This window comes from Lissotriton vulgaris, chromosome 12 (genome assembly GCF_964263255.1).
Source record: "Lissotriton vulgaris chromosome 12, aLisVul1.2, whole genome shotgun sequence".
Lineage (NCBI taxonomy): Eukaryota > Metazoa > Chordata > Amphibia > Caudata > Salamandridae > Lissotriton > Lissotriton vulgaris.
In genome coordinates, this window is record NC_141700.1 from 742,669,658 (window position 1) to 742,687,134 (window position 17,477).

Below are 17,477 nucleotides of genomic sequence, written 5' to 3' on the forward strand. Positions count from 1 at the left end.
CTTCAAGATCATCCTAGGAGACACACCTTTTGTTTATTAGCAGCCTTGAATTTTTTTGGGGTGTTAATCAAAAAAGAAAAATGGATTCAACTATTCCTAATGTGAACATTAAATCAGAAGAAGAAGAAGAGTTGCGGGAAGAGTTGAACGAAAAGAAGGAGTCCCTTGTCTGGAAATTCTTTCCAATTCAAGAGGGGAAGAAAAAGGCCAATGCCACTAAGGTGAGCTGCACTCTACGCACAAGGGTGCTCTCACGGGGAAGTGAAAACAAAAAATACTCATGTGGAACAGCTAGCATGTGGAAACATCTGAGCACAGTACACCCTTGACATCTGGCCAGTGAAGAGCATCATCGTGCCAAGGAAGCTGGAGTGCAAAGAGAACAGGCTGGTGGACCAAGCACCTCTGGATAAAACCGTGGAATTGACATCCGTCCCGAGTTCAGACATTTAGAACAGCACTGAAACAAGTGCAAGAAACTAGTATGCTGTGGCTCAAAGTCTGTTGATGCTATTGTTGTTGCGGCAAGACACCACTTTTGTTTTTTTGCAATCTTTCTTGCAATGAGAGTTTAATTGCAAAGTTCAACAGTTTGTTTTGTTGTTTTTCCTTTTTCTAAAAAAACAATAAAAGAATGCTCAAAATAGTTAAAAAATACCAAAAAAAACCAACAAAAAAACGGTTCTATTCAGAACCACCTTATCTTTTAAAAAAAGAGCAATACGTATGTAGTAATGCGTGAATCATTGCATGACCACATATGTAGAGCTTGAGTGATTGAAAAAATGCTGAGCTTTGAGTGCCGATCGATTAAGCGTAATTATAAAAGAAAATGTATGCAGCACAAATAGCTGACCATGTTGTTTTAAACAGTTCTGTGTGTTTACTTAGCTCTTCAAATAGCATTCTTTTGACATTTCTGAGAGTTGCTATTGCTCTTACTAAAATAAATTACCTTACATTCACAGAAAGCCAAGAAGGCTGATTTGGCATTTGTAGAATTCATACACTCTTTAAATAATGGATGTTACTGACCTGTGTTTCACCAAGTGAGCACTTTTTTACTTACCCATTCCCACTATAATAAATTACAGATTATTTTTTTTTAAGTAAGTCTAGTCCTGATTTAATCATGCACTTTTGACCCCTTGTGTGTGCGTGTGCGGAGGACATCCCCCGCCCACTCATTAAAGCCCCAGCACAGCAGCGGAATTTTCACCGAGGTCAAGGGGTTAATATACAGTCTATTTGGAGCTACATGTCTCCTTTTTTTTGCCTGAGTAGCTAATCCAAGACACAATATTCTATGTCTTTTGAGGCTTTTAGTCTTGGCTATATTTATATGCTGTTAGGATTACAAGTGTTTGAGCTAGTCAGGGATGGAACTAGGAAGCAGAAGAGGTGCGTACCTTGTTTAGTTTTACTTTAATACAGAAGTCATTCTGATAGTGCATAAGACATCAGGTTTATGCAAGCATTCAATTCTAATTTATTAAACAACTGATTTGCATTTCTGCCTCTAGTAGAAAGGTTCAGTAGTGCTGTGAGTGCCCCCTGAAGACCAGCTGCAGAGTTCTCCCGAATCCGAAACACCCACCATCAGAGCACAGATAGGATGAAAACATCAGCCAGACCAGCCACTGGCAAAAACACTGTTGAGCGTAGCACTTGTTAAAGACAAGTATTTACCATCATCCATGGGTTCCGGAGTAGCGTGCTACTCGCCCAAAAGTGCTTCAACACCCCATCAGGGGTAACAAGCGCTATGTGAATGCAAACCATTTTCCCTCTTCTATCCCTTAGCTATCCTTCTCAATCCAAATAACTGACTAATATCCATCACTCAAATTACTTTCATATTTCACTATACTAATTCACCACTAATCCTTTATGGGTTCCGGAGTTGCGTGCTACTCAGCAAAAACTTGCTTCAACACCCCATCAGGGATAACAAGCGCTATACAAATTGCAAACCTTTTTCCCTCTTCTATCCCTCCGCTATCCTTCTGAATGCAAATACCTGACTAACCTATTCACCACTCAAATTACTTTCATATTTCAGTCCACTAATTCAACACTAATCCTTGATGGATTCCGAAGTAGCATGCTACTTGTCAAAAAAAGTGCTACAACGTATCGTCAGGGATAGTAGGCGCTATATAAATGCAATTACAATGCAATACAATAAAATCTTTCTCATATCGAATACCGCAAAGCCATTTTGCTGTTTTAGACTTTAAAAGTTATTTCAAAGGGTAGCCAAACGGAGCCTGCCTGAAAACTACAGATGAGTTGCTATGATAAAAGGGATATTACCTGTTGCAGGAGGGCGGCGAGCGGATTCACATAGATATCGCGCTAATTGAGAATTTCTGTGCAGTTTGTGCCCTGCTTGTCCTGTGTGCCCCCCCTCCTTCACCAGAGAACAAGCCTGTGATAGTTCAGAGTCCCTGTCAGCTCTGCTGTTGGCCGGGCTCTGGACAGACAGGTATCAGAGAAAGGCCTGTGTTATCTGCGCGAGAAGGACAGCTCCTCGAAGTGCAGGAGCGCACAGTTGTCTCAGAAATAGGAACATTTACCATATTTATATCAGGGCTGATTCTACTAGGGTTTCAGCAGGTGAAGTGACAACAGGACACAGAGCTGTAAAAGCTCACGGCACTCCAGGTGTGGGTGTTGTTTTACTATTTACATTGGGGCCTCAGCGCCCCTTCTTGCTCCTGATATTGGCATCACTTGTCTCTCAGAGTCTTTTTTCTATGCACACTGGTGAGACAAGGCACTAAAGGCAAGGCACTGAAGAATGCCCAGCCAAAAGGGTGTGGGGTCCGCACAGCACTGAGAATGACAGACACACACATCACAGAAGTGCAGTGGAGTGGCAGGCTATAAGTGCCTTCCCTTAGCCAGGGCAGGAGGAAGTTCCTTCTCTCACATTGCGGCCAAGACCTAGAACAAGCTCCTGGCAGACATCAGATGCGCCCCCTCCTTGAGCACCTTCAGGAAGACCCTCAAGACCTGGCTCTTTGGCTAATCAGAGCCTCCCCACAGGACCTTGAAACCCTCAAGGGTGTGTAGTGCGCTTACAATCCCCTGATTGATTGATTGATTGATTGATTGATTGATTTATTGGAAGCCATGGAGCAATGAGACTTATCAGGCCTCACCCTCAGCTCCTCTGCTTCAGTCCGATAAATCCCTATCGTCCCACGGCCACTTTTCTGGTTGGCAGGTGACAGGTGGCATTCACTGTGTAAGGGGTGGGCAGCAGTCTAACGCCTGATGCGTGGTACTTTGCAGGGCTACTTTGAGCCGCTGGTGTGTCACCTGTTCCCATATTAAAAGTGATGCACCAGTGGTGCAAGCGGCTTTTAAATAAGCCCCTATGTTTCACTTGTTTAAAATAGCATAACCCTTGTCTTTAATTTACTTCAGTTTGTTTTTTCTTCTCTGTGTAAAAATATGAAAATGATCTTATTTGAATTGATTAAATTGATTAAATTGAATAGACCGTTTATTTTTATTACCTCATCTCATGAATCAATAGAAAATACAATGATATGGCTTGAGGTGTTCTGACAGGATGTGAGACATCAATTGAATACAAATGTCAACTTTCAAATGTCGCCACAATCCTCAACCGGCAACAAAGCAGAGTTCTCGTCCACCCTTGTGTCAGGACTTAAATGAAATATTATTCAGAATAAAAACTGCATTCAGAGGGGAAATAACAAGGTATGTGAAGATGTAGGCTGGTGGAATAGATGGGCAGTAGTATGGGGATAGAGTGGAAGCCAGAGACATTATTGTCCATGGGATTCATAGCAGATGAGAACCTAGGGGCAACATGATTGTTGGAGAAAGCAGCATGTTTCCCAAAACAAACTGGCCAACACTACCAGTCTTGGGATCGAGGCAAATTATTAGAATATGGCCCTCTCTAAGTATTTACTTCCTCAATTGGGGGTTCAGAATGGCACTGAAGCTTCAAAGGCAGTCAATGCTTCAATTCTTTTCAGGTAACTGAGCGTGAGGGAAGGTTTTCACTGTCACTCCTAGTTCGGACCTGAATTTTGCTTGAATAACAATTTTCTTGTTTTGACTACACCTCAGGTCCCTTTCCTATTCAAGTTCTTCTACTGAGTGAAAGTACCTTTGATCGATAGTCGAGTTTGTATTGAAATTCTTATCAACTCTACTCTCTACCTGTAGTCCGCAACCTCTTGCAAATCACCACCTGGCACCGCTGTGCTTTGCCTCCATGATGATGAGGGGTAGGACATCAAAAATAATTGCCTACTATGCTGTCATATTTAATAATCAATATTTAGTTATGATGTAGTTTCCATAGGAAGACATTTTATTCATTTGGCAATAACGTTAGTGTTATTAGATGAATCCTCTTGAAATTTTTAAAACTAGTTTGGCACCTACCTCAGATGCTGGCTTGAAAATTTCAGAGTGATCCATCAAGCGGGGGATAAGAAACAGGGGGGGTCCCAAAACACATATCCCCATGTTAATTTCAATAGGAACGTTAGATGCAGCTACAGCCCAGGCAGAAAGGTAGCAGTTAGTCCAGAAAGCGACCTTTTTTGTTAATTGGTACATCTGCTCAGTAGTTGTGGAGTAATTTAAAGAAATCTCCAGTTGTATATATAGACACGTGGAGAATCCATGACCCCTTCCGATCTTGTGCTGAGATCTGATTAGCTGCCAACACTTCAAACCAGTATGTGCTGGCAGCCATCTTGTGATTCAGCTTGATCTGAGTCACAAAAAAATACCTGACCCCCTAGGCCTCTTGTGGGTGTTTCACAGGGACAACCCCAGTCGGCCCCTGGGTGGACCAGGTCCCAGAGGCATTTGGGGCTGATTGATGCCGCAGACATCACTCCCTCCCTGGCTTGAATAATAGAAAATTATGGGGACGTCTGCATGACCTCCACTGCATTGTGGTTCATCACCTCTACCCCCAGGCTTATTAAATTAATAATGGAGGTTCGCGACCATTGTGGTGATTCATAAGGAAGGGAAGCCGAGAGACAGGTGTACATCGTACAGGCCGATTTCTCTTTTGAACGCTGAACCTAAGATCCTTGCAAAATTGCTGGCTAACCGCTTGATCACCGTTATCAGTGAATTGATACACCCGGATCAATCCGGTTTCATTCCGCATAGGAATACTGCTCTGAATCTCAGGCGTCTACACGGCGTTCTCGCGAGAGCTGCGACTTTGCGTGAGCCGGCCGTCTTGGCGTCATTAGATGCCACGATGGCTTTTGATACCGTGGAATGGCCATACTTATGGGCCGTGTTGGCTAAGTTCGGGTTTGGACCTGGTTTTATTGGCTAGGTGCAGCTTCTCTACGAAGACCCCCTTGTGCAAATTGTAGTGAATGGTCGTGTTTCTACTCAGTTTAGTCTTGGAAGAGGCACTCGTCAGGACTATCCCTTGTCTCCGTTATTGTTTACCCTAGCCCTGGAACTCCTTGCCGCGTGGATCCGATGGGAACCCTCGATGAAGGGTATTCAATGGCCTCCTGAATTAGAGGATCGCATCTCACTATACGCGGATGATATATTACTGTATCTGACCTCACCTCGGAAGTCATTGACGGTTCTGTGCGATGTCTTGCCCTCCTTTGGTAGGAATTCTGGTTTGATTATCAATTTGGCGAAATCCTACTTATACGTTCTCTCTGGTGATGTCCCTCTTCTCCCACGTACCTGCCCTATTCAGGTGACTCTGACGGGATTTAAGTACCTCGGTATCTTTATCTCGTTGGATCTGATGGCCCGTTATGAACAGAACCTTCTCCCTCCTCTGGCTAGATTGAAACAGGACGTCGCGGGTTGGCGTAAACTTCCGCTTTCGCTGCTTGGCCGTGCGGCCCTATTTAAAATGATGTCTTTGCCTCATTTTTTGTACGCTCTCCAGAACACTCTTGATATTGTCCCGGCTAGCTACTTTCGTGCTGTCGAAGACCTTCAGAGCAAGTTGATATGGGACGGTAGACCTCGTATTGCTCTTGCCAAATTGACTCTCCCCTGGTTTGACGGGGGAATCGCTCCTCCTGACATCAAACATTATTACTGGGCTGCTCAATTGGGTGCCATCAACCATGGTATGTATGGTCCTGCTTTAAATCCTGCTTTCGCTATGGACAGATGGCTGCTGCCGGGGGTAATTATTATAGGGCGCTCTACTCAAAATCGGTGGTCAAGACTCTGTCGGGGCCTACAAAGACAGCGGTGCGTACGTGGCAGGACGCTAATACTTCCCTGGGGTGGAAAGATCGTTTAACCTTAGCGACCCCGCTCTTCGGTTCGGACAGGCTTTGGAAGTTATGGAAAACCAAGGGGTTCGATAGATAGGACCTTATTGGTATTAGTAAGGTGGGCGACCTCTGGGTGAAGGGCCAGGTGAAATCAATTCAATTCAAAATCTTTATTCGATTGTAAATTTTACAATCGAATAAAGATTTTGACAGGTGAAATCATTTGAGATGTTAAAGACGGAGTTTGAATTTGGTGACACAGAGTACTTTCGCTACGTCCAGGTTCACCATGCCTTAACGTCGGTCTTCCCTTTGGGTGAGGTGATTCATGGCTGTGGGATGGCCATGTCCCCGACAGCACCATCTCACTTGTTTACAAGAAATTAGTTAATAATAGGCCTGATCTCCTGCTACATCTCCGGGATTTGTGGACTGGTGACGGCCTGGAATCGGATGACGAGGACTGGCAATCTGCGATCTCCTCTCCCAAGGAGGTCGCATTCCAGCTCGACTCCGATTGGTACAACTTAAGATCCTCCACAGAATTTATGTCATGAGCCCCCGTTTGGTCCAGATGGGCTTTTCTGAGGAGGGATTATGTAAAGTAGGATGTGGGCAGGTTGCTACCTTTCTTGATATTATTTGGGAATGTCGCGAGATTCCTGCTTTTGTCAGTGGGGTCCATGAGGTCATGAAGGAAGTGACTGGTGTTGCTCTCCTGCCGGAGGCCAGACACTGCTTGTTGAATGTCTGGGAACCTACGGATTATAATGTAGCTCAGACTCAGTGGGCATCCCTGGGGGCCATGATTGCTAAGCGAGATATTCCTCAGTTGTGGGGGTCCGGGAGGCCTCCTACTGTGGACTTATGGACGGAAATCATGGATTGGTGTATGTTCAGGGAAAAGACTGTGTACCTAGCCAGGGGCCGTCCGCGGCAGGGGTGTAGAGTATGAGGACCTTGGAATAATTATCATGGGAATATATGTATACAGCCTGCAGTCGATAACATTGACGCTCCACCTTCCCCCTGACCCATGCATTTTGACCTTTTTACTGTATTGTTATTATATTTGACCCTTGTCCCCCCCCCATCCCCTTTCTTTATATTGAATGCTGTTCAGTGTATTTTTCCGCCCTTAATTGAACAGGCACTTTGTAGAACATGTTTCATGCCTTGCTTGTTTGTATATTTCAATAAAAAAGAAACAAAAAAAAAATTAACAAATATAAAACTAAAAAAATAATGGAGGGGCCTATTGGACCCCCCCAGCCCTGGTGACTGCCAAATCCTTTGTGCTTTTTTTTTAAAGAATGCTGAGGGCAGGCGGACCCCCTGCAGACCCAGGGACCTCCCCAAGGCTTTACTTTTAATTAATGCATTGGGTTCCCTGTTCTCCCTGCAGCCCCGGGACCACCACCTCCCAGGGGCTTTTGTCAATTTGAATGCAAGGGGGCCAATAAGACCTCCCACAGACAAATGCACTGCCACCTCCAATGGGCTTTACCTTTAATTAATGGAGGCTCCTCAGAATCCTTGGGCCACTTCCTGGGTGGAAATTGTAAGAAAGGAGGAGGGGCGTGTGGCCATCCCGGGACATAGCTGTTTGCTATGGCTTGACAGGAGCTTTACCACTCCCCCAGGTCCTAGCAACTGTGCTCCACTTTTAGCAAGCAAGAGCATTAAGAATGCTCTTGCTTGCTGAAAGTGGAGAACAATTGCTTTCACAGAGCGGGAGCTGCATGATCCCACAGGTTTACTTTTGCTGCAGAAAATAACAGAAACATGTCCTCAACATGCCTTACACATTTGTTTTCAGTTATATGCGAGTCCAGTAGATTGATGCTGTCACCTGCCAGTAAAGGATTGTTAACTATGCTCCATTACTTTGAACTATTCAACAAATTGTTGGCTTCTATAAGATTTGACAAAGCCTTTACCTTCAAGGCAGACTTACAACTAGCCAGGGCAGCTTTGTAAAGTCTGCAACAAACCTTAATGGTGGAGTGATCTCTTGGTTTGGTGCCAAAGTCTACTCTCAATTCACTGGAGGCCCGTGAATATTCAGAGTCAAACCATCTTGGAACCGCAAAGGGTCGCTGTGTCACTGGGGCCTTTAGTAAACTAGCAATTACGCCTGAAATGGTGTTCAAAGCCTCTAAGATATACTATGGCTTAGCTAGCCTATCTGAGCAGGTTAAAAACTCTTTATGACACTGAGCGAGCAAAGACTTGTGAAACTGATCTGGGGAAATCTGGGCCCACTTCAATCACCTCCACCCATCTGTTGTTTTCAGCAACCCCATGGGATCCACCCTGTTGCTTTGGGTCCCCCAAGGCCAATAAATAGACATGTGCACTGGGTTGTGATCACTATGCACACTCTCCATGGAGAAGTCTAAAATATGTGCCAAAAAGTTAGTAGAGACATAAACAAATTGATGAATTACTCACACCCTCGTACAGTGAAAGTAAGGTTGATGTCCTTGATCTCAAGGGGCAACATATTCATGGCTAAGGTTTAGTCAAACTAATTTACAAGGGCATTAGGAAAGTTACCCTGTAACATATGCCCCATATGTAGGCCACATGTTTGATCTCTTCTCTCCTCAAGTCCCCACACATGTGAATATTAACATCTCCTGCAATCTCAAGGTTAGTGTAGCTCTGTTTTTTTAAACACGAGTTTCTCAGGAAGGAACCCATCCAGGAGATGTTAAAGACTTCAACAAAAGAGGGTACAGCATTAGAAATATTCAAGACCAGCAGCTTATTGGTCCCTCTGGAAAATAACAAAGCTTGCAAGGTGGAAATTTCCTTGGGCACTGCTGCGAGACTACTACAAACCGCCAAAGAGGCGAAACTGACCAGACCCCCTCTTAGCTCTACCCTCACTAGGGGGAGTAGCTGGTACAAAAAACATCTTGAAACCTTCCAAGAAGAAGCTGTTAGCAGTCGCCCATGATTCCTGCAGGCATACTATATTGTACTGTTTTATATAAAGTGTCCAGCTTGGATCGTGAAACGTGCCTGCCAGCCCTTCCATGTTCCGGGAGATACTATTACATTCAGAAGAAACAGCGATGGCTTACCCCGGGGGCCGGTTTGGCTTCTGGATCAAAAGGGTCTTGGGTTCTGATGGAGCTCTAGCAGGAAGTCAGTCACAACAATTACGCGAACCCAATGGTGCACACCTGTTCTATGTATCAGTGCCAGGGGAGACTACCTGCCATGTCCCCCAGCCAGAGTCATTAGGTCCCGCAAGTTCCTGGCTCCGGGACAAAGTGGGTAGATATGGGGCCTGTAAAAGTAACCCAAGGGGAGGGCCATAATGAATTAAGTGGGTCTGATGTTGGTGGGCTTCAGCGTTGAAGCAAGGATTCTGTCCACAACCTGGTGATTATTAAAATTAGTGTTGATACAGTCAACATCACAAGCCTTCTTGGCCCGTCTCACCCAGCCTATTCTCCTCAACATGATGATTTGACTTTCCACCCTCAATCCTGGGACGGTGTTGGAATCCAGCCCATGCACCACTTTATTCTTAAGTTGACCGAATTCTTCATTTGCTCCCGCTGCGTGAACTGGGACATTTACTAGAACTACTACGAAGGGAGTAGATTCTGGTGTTAGATGTAGAGAATGCAAGCAACTAGTGGGGTTGTTAAATGCCTCATGACAGAGGTTATTTGCCTCTCCTCCGGACATAATGACTACACCACTTTCAACATCTCCAGGATTATGCTTGGGATGAGAAGGTACCCCCTCTTTCCGCATTGGTGGGTGGATAGGCAGTAAAATGAACATGTACAGTAGGAGGGGCCATCTAGCACAAACTCCAGTGAGGGTTGGGGCTGCGGCAGTGGGCTCCTAATATTGCGCACCTGCTCACTGCAACACGCTAGAATGGATGAAGCGGTTGGAGCCAGGGTCTTTGCATCTGCCGCCCCAGAGTCTGCTTAAAGGGACAAAGTCCCTGAGAAATAGGGATTCACCCTGTTACTTTTGCGTCTTTTTGCATTACTCCCAATGGAGGGGGCATTCCTTTTCAGACTGAGAAGATCCTTGATCCAAATGTAAACCAGTCCCATTGCCCTCAATCAAGTCAATGAACAGTGGGTCACGGGCTGTAATGGGGTCAGGATGTACTGAAATTGTCAGGGGAGGGGCACTCAGGGTGCCACTGAGTGCCTGTTTTCGGGGGAACGGGAGAAACGTCGGGCAGCTAACTCTATCTCCTTGTCCAAAACACTTACAGCAATTTGTAAGTGCCCCTCAGGGCATGTATGTGCTTCACATTGCAAAAAAGTGCATTTTTCACAGAAATCGCAAATTACCACCAACTTGAAGTTGGTGGTAATTTGCGATTTCTTAAGGCCAAATTGCACTTTTTTGGTGCTTCTTACATTGCATTTAAGGAATTGCAAAGTTTGCGATTCCTTAAATGCAATTGCAAAATAAGAAATCGCAAATTTTGCGATTCCTTATTTTGCACATAGATGTGCCTTATACATACCACTAAGCGAATTTGGGTAATTGTGATCGCAATTTTGCTTGATACATATGGCCTTAAGTCCCTTATTAATTTAAGGTCAATAGATGTACCCATTTATATTCTCTCATTCTCTCAGATCGTAGATGGCTGCGATTTCCTCTCCTCATGGGTTTTGCTTGACTTCCTCCAGAACCTGCCATCTCAAATCCTCTGCAGTGTATTTTGATGTTCTGAAGTGTTCCAGCACCGACGCTCATAGTGAAAAGCACCTAGGGCCATATGACACATATGGCACATTTTCCTTGATTGTGCCTGGTGCATCTTTTAAAAAGGCACAATCAAGGAACATGCGCCATATTAAGTTGAATGCACTGCCCCCAGGGTAGCCAGGAACTCATGCTGCCAGGGGCGCAGCGCATTCATGTGAAAAACAGAGCAGCTGCATTGAAGCCACTCTGTGTTTTCACAGTGCAGGCAGCAACCGCCTGTACTTTTAAAGAGGATTAGAGACCCCCTTGTAGCCGGGTGCAGTGATTGACTGCACCCGCCTGCAGGGGGATGTCTGGGGGGGATCTATGGGACCCTCTTTCCCCCCTCCAGAGGGCTACAATCAAGGGGGGCACTGACAGTGTGCCATATTTAAGGTGGCACACAGCCTCTGCACCAGCTTCTATAATACGGTGTGGGCGCAGAGGCAAAGGGATTCCCTCATTTGCATGGGGCCACATCCAAATTCAAATGAGTGGATGCCCTATTGTGGGAGCGCTGGTGCTCTATGTGCGCCATTGCTTTCAGTATCACAATAGAGGACGCACAAGCATCTGCAGGCCCTTCTGTGATGCCAAAGAGCCCCCGGGGCACTTCTAAAATGTTATCAAGCACCTGGTAGGGCTGCATTGTTAGAACTCTTGATTCGTCTGATCAACATATGAAAGATTACAAGGACAGTTTATGACATAAACTACATCAGTACTAATACATTTAATCAATTCCTTGAGCATATATTTTTTATTTTCATGTTCTAAATCTTTGCTTTTAACCCGTTCAGCGCGGCGCAAATTCTTGCGCTGTGCTGAACGTTCCATTGGGCCTATGGAACCATGACGGAATGGTTCCATCATAAGCAGAGGCCAACCGACGCTCATGACGGAACCGTTCCGTCATGAGCATGGAAGGGATTAATACAAAGGCAGAATTGCTTTTATCACATTTATAATTTCCCTGTAATGGAGGTAGACTACGATTTTATTTATTTCATAGAATGTCCTTGTAATCTACTATATGCCTTTTTGCATTGATTTCACACTGCAGAAACACTGCTTCTTTTTCACCACTTATAGAGCACCATAAGTTATGTAATCAATCAACCAGGCATTTGTAAAGCGCTACTACTCACCCGTGAGGGTCTCAAGGCACTAGGGGTGGGGGATGCAGGTTCCAGGCAATCAAGGAAGGGGCCTGTCGAAGAGCCAGGTTTTGAGGTTTTTTTGTGAAGATGAGAAGCAATGTTGTCTGTCTGAGGTGGAGCAGAAGGTCGTTCCAAGCCTTGGTATTGAGGAAGGGGTAGGAGCGGCCTCCCGATATGGATTTTCTGGTGCTGGGGACTATGGCGTAGGGGAGATGGACTGATCATAGTGTCCTTTGGGGTGCATGGAATTTGAGTCTGCTGTTCAGGTATGCTTGTCCGGTGTCATGAAGGTCCTTGTGTGTGTGGGTGAGTATCTTGAAGGTGACTCTAGCCTTGATGGGGTGCCAGTGGAGTGTGCACAGGTGCTGGCAGATGTGGCAGTGTCTTGGCAGGTTGAGGACCAGTCTTGCGGTGGTGTACTGGATGTTCTGTAGCTTTCAGGTGAGGTTTTTGTTTATTGCGGCATAGACTGGGTTTCTGTAGTCGAGTAGGCCAGAGACCAGGGTTTGAGTGACGGTCTTCCTGTGTTCGAGGGGATCCATTTGAAGGTCTTGCATAGGAGGAGGAGGGTGTGGAAGCAGGAGGACAAGACGTAGTTGATCTGGTGGTTCATTTTGAGCTCGAGTCCAGGATGATTCCTAGGTTGCGTGTGTGGTCCGTGAGGGTGGGCGGGTTTCTGAGGGAGGGGGGCCAACAGGTGTTGTTCCAAGTGTTGGGGTTTGGGCCCTTGATGAGTACTTCTGTCTTATTGGTGTTTAGTTGGAGCAGCTGTTTTTATATGTATACTATGTATAATATAGGATTCACCCGGCCGGAGAGTCACCATGACCCGTAGGACGGAAAGTGTGCTGAGTGATATGCCACAGTATGAGCCCTTTATTATTAGCCTCCCAGTTAAATATATAGATTATTGGAACCATTGTTGTACATAGTAGGATGAAAATCCCTTGGTTGGACACACCTGATTGTTATTTACATGAAATGGAAAAGTACCTTACAAAGGTGAAAGAGGTTGAAAGGCAACATAAACTTGTCAAGATGTGAGCCAGACCTGGGTTCTCCCTGCATAACCGGCTGCAGTTAATTGTTTCCTTCCCTAGTAGCATCTGGGAGTCAGTCACTCTGAAGCAGTAATGGCTTGGTAATTAATCTCACCAAGGGAAAAGTGAACATGTTTGCCAGGGACAGATGTCCATAAAAGCAGAGGAGCCTTCGCTTGACAGCTGGAGGAAAGGAGCAAAGAGTGAGAGCCTGGGCCATATGAGGGCTGCTGTTTAAGGAAGGCATTGTTGGAGAACAACACATAGTTAGCAATAGTGAGGTAAATCCCAGGAAATAAAGCTAGGTGTATAAAAAGTATATTCTAGGCACTGAACATTACAAATTATGTAACCTTGATTTCTGGCAGTAGTCAGTACTAAAAACCGGTTTTACACTCCCAACAATATTTACCCAAGAGCTCCACAAAGCATTGTCCTTCTTCTAGTGAAGTGTCTTGCTGCACACAACCTTCTTTGTGATTGCTGAGCCATCCTTGTGAAGTGGTATGCAAGCTATGCTCTCATCCCAGATGCAAGTTCAGTGCATTCTGCTGACATGTCAGATCCTATTTTCGGCCAATCAGAGGGCAGAGACGTCTTGTCAGATTATCAGGCCAGATGCCAGTGGGGTTGTCCTTCCTGGAGATGTCATCATCGGAGCGGTCATTCCAGTCCTCACTCAGCGGATATTCCCGGTACTTCCCTTCACTGCAGCACCTTCCAGAGTCGCCTGCCAGTGGTAAGTCATGTTGTGTTTTCTGTTATTTTATTGTGCTACAAAGCTTTACACTCTCCTCTGTCAGTTGAGTTGAATGTCGAGATATCGGGCCATATTATCAATAACGGCAATAACATTATCCCCTCTTGCTGCTAAAGCGTTGATAAGGGGCTTGATAACATGCCTTGTGAATTCCAATAGAAGTCCAGGTTTGATGTCCTTCACACCAGAACCTGGGCTTCTATTGGAATTCTATAGGGCATATTATCAAGCCCCTTATCGCCGCTTTAGCGGCAGTTTCCTGCAGCTAAAGCAGCGATAATGTTATCATGGTTCTTGATAATATGGCCCATCGTCCTAATAAATATCACATCAATAATATTGACTAACACCATGTCATGAAGATAAGTGTATAGATTATAGATGAGTTTAGTCATACTATTTTTAACTCCACATCTACATAACCCGGCGGTACAGTGTTGCGCGATATTGTGTTTGAATATCAATATAGGTTGCGAAAGCAATTGAGTGATTTCTCTCACCGTGGGTTTTGGTTGATGGAACTTCCAACAGACCATTTAGAAATGGATTTCACCACATCCAATGCGGTGATTTATGGGATTTTTTGGACATAGCTTAAACTTCAATGTAAAACATTCAAGCAGGTTCCAGTTTCACACTGAAACTGTTTGTCGCTGCCCATTGGGGACCATTAAATTCACTTGGTACTTTTTAACCTAAGAAATATTCTCCCTCCTTTTCCAAGACTCTCCCCAGACTTTTCCAGTGTACAAAAACTTTCTCACAAAAGCACACAAAACATTTTTTGTTTACTGTTCACTTGGAGCTTTCAAAGATTCCCTGCTACTCCAAGTCAAGATCATTCCATACTTTCAATGATGTAGTTCAAAGAAATCCTTGGAGGGATGTCACAGCAACCTGGTGTGTGACATTTGTCAGGAAAATGGGCACTTTAAACATCTTTGGCCGTTAAATTAAAACATTGCATGTCAGAATATTTCGGCAGGCCAACCTGTTTGAATCACCCTTCCCTGGGAAAGGGAATATGAAGCCTGGGCTGTAACCAAATATAGCACAGCTATATCTTGTCTGATTTTGAGCATCACACGGACTGAAAACTTGGCAATCAGTCAATCCCAGAAGGTTCCAAATGAGTTGAAGTGACATATTTTGCTTTTGCAAACACAGAGATTGATCACTTATCATCAACCCGCCATTTGCATTAAGGAGAGGTAGCCATGGGTTACAGTTGATATCAGTGGCTTACACATAGGTAGCCTTGTCACTGTCCCAGGCCACAAACCACACAAAGGTGGCCCAGAAAAAGGAAGTAACCAGGGCCCAAGAGCACGGTTTATTTTCTCTTATTTTCACTCATTGCCCTTCTCCAAGCCCCTGACTGACTGACTAGCATCATTCATAAAGCAGCCACCACTCACGAGAGTCTGTTAACACTAGTCATCAGCTAAGGGGCCATTTATTTACTAAGGGCCTGGACAAGAATTTACCACTGTCACAGCACGGGGGTGAAAGGTTACTCTGTCACTTTGCTACCCCTGTCACTTTGGTGAATCAACAGCCCACCATCTCTAAAAATGTGTTTTCTGCATTAAAGTTGACATTACCTGGCATGTATTTTGCCTCCTTTGCACAATGGGCCTTATCTATGGGCTTTTGCTGTAGGGCAGCGCCGCAGGCCTCCCTTCGGCGAAGCCCTATGGCAAAAGAAAAGGGCAAGAATGTGCTGTATCTATCAGCTATGGCATATTCCTGTCCTTTTTCCCTGCGCCGGCAAACAAGGGGCTGCTGTACTCTTAGCACAGGCAACTTTGCACCATGGTGCAAGGGTGCTTGCGTTGCGGGGATGATCGATTTTGTGCAGGAAGGGACACTTCCGGGAACAAAATCAATCCATGTAGGAGCTTTCCTTTTTCTATGTTTGCTGTAGAATGCAGCATACATAGAAAAATTTAAGCACAAGGAGAAATGTTTTAATTTCTCTTCGTTGCACCTCCTTAACATCACCCCAGGGGTGGGGTTAGGTTCTGATGCATTACCAGGTTTAGGATTCCTCGTAAATCTGGGATTGTGTTAGGTTCCCTGGATGTTGCGTTAGAACACCCACAGCAACACCCATGGAATGCCCTTTTCACGCAGTTTTCTGTGTAAAAGGGGCACATATTTTTAGAGCCATGAAAAGCCACTTAAAGTTGCTTTACGTAGCCTTAAAAGTATGTGGTGGCAAATTGCGCCACTGGAACTTCAAAAAAGTGACATTCTGTGGGCGCAAAAGTGCCGATAGGGCCTCCTAAATTAGGCTCTTTATGTCTCACTGGGGGTGGCTAAGTGCAGCTCCTTGCTAGCTTGGGATTACAACGAAGCCAGGGAGGTATATAATTTATTAGGATTCGAAATATGATTTTGCATAATTCCTCAAAAATAATACGCCTGTAAATAGGATAGTTGGAATAATGCTGCATATTTGCAGCAGAAATTCACCTCAAAAAGATAAACAAACGGTGCTAGCTCACTGAATGGACTAAAGACTTTGCCCTACTGTTTGGAATTTAACAATTCTTCTCTTCATGTTTTGCATATGCAAAAGACAGAATGCTGGACAATGCAAACATTCACCCCCAGTCACAAAGATCTGGGTTTAATCCATCATTCTTTTGCTCACCACACCACCCCAGTTTGGACCCACCCATATGCAAATCAGTCTTGACCCTGTTCCCTGTTGGAACAGTCCAGCTCGAACTGTCGAGTGGGACGGCTATGCCCCGAAGTGGGTCCCGTGCTCTCCATGCAACTGGAGTCAAACTATCTTGGCTGAAGAGGGGTGAAACCCCGAAACTGGTCCTAGGATGCTGGTTTCCATTCCTGGGAGGACCTGGCCTGGCAGTTTGGGCTGGACTGTTCCTATTGGGCACAGGGTCAAGACTGATTTACTTATGGCTGGGTTCAAACTGGAATGTCATGGTAAGCAAAACAATGATGGATTTAGGCCCAGATCTCTGTACTGGGGTGAATGTATGACATTGTTCTACATTCTTTCCATCAATTGTTTTCTTTGCATTTGTCACCCCGAGTGGGACGGGTATGCCCAGATGTTGGTTTCGTGCTCCATGCGACTGGAGTCAAGCTATCGTGGCTGAAGAGGGGTGAAACCCTAAAGCAGGTCTTAGGATGCTTGTTTCCAGTCAAGGGAGGACCTGGCCTGGCAGTTCGGGCTTGGCTGTTCCCATTGGGCACAGGGTCAAGACTGATCTGCATATGACTGGCTTCAAACTGGAATGGCATGGTGAGCATAAACACAATGGATTTAGATCCAGATCTCTGTAATGTGGTGAATGTATGATATTGTTCTGCATTCTGTCCATCAATTGTTTTTTTTCGTATCTGCATGTTTTGCAAGTTCATACGATATTGTTGATGGTAGATTCAAGATATGTATTTAACAGTGTTTGGACAGAACAATGTGAAAAAAATATTGTGATACAAAAATATCATGTCA

The 17,477-nt window shown here is 44.9% G+C and overlaps 1 protein-coding gene across 1 annotated transcript in view; it reads left to right on the forward strand.

Moving 5' to 3' along the window:
* The first annotated feature begins 80 nt into the window (after nt 1-80).
* The window catches only part of LOC147678527 (vomeronasal type-2 receptor 26-like), a 194,644-nt gene continuing 177,247 nt past the window's right edge, over nt 81-17,477 (forward strand). The window contains exons 1-2 of the mRNA XM_086945672.1: nt 81-221; nt 5,942-6,128. Coding sequence (XP_086801798.1) covers nt 81-221; nt 5,942-6,128 — 328 coding nt within the window. The remainder of the gene's footprint in view (nt 222-5,941; nt 6,129-17,477) is intronic.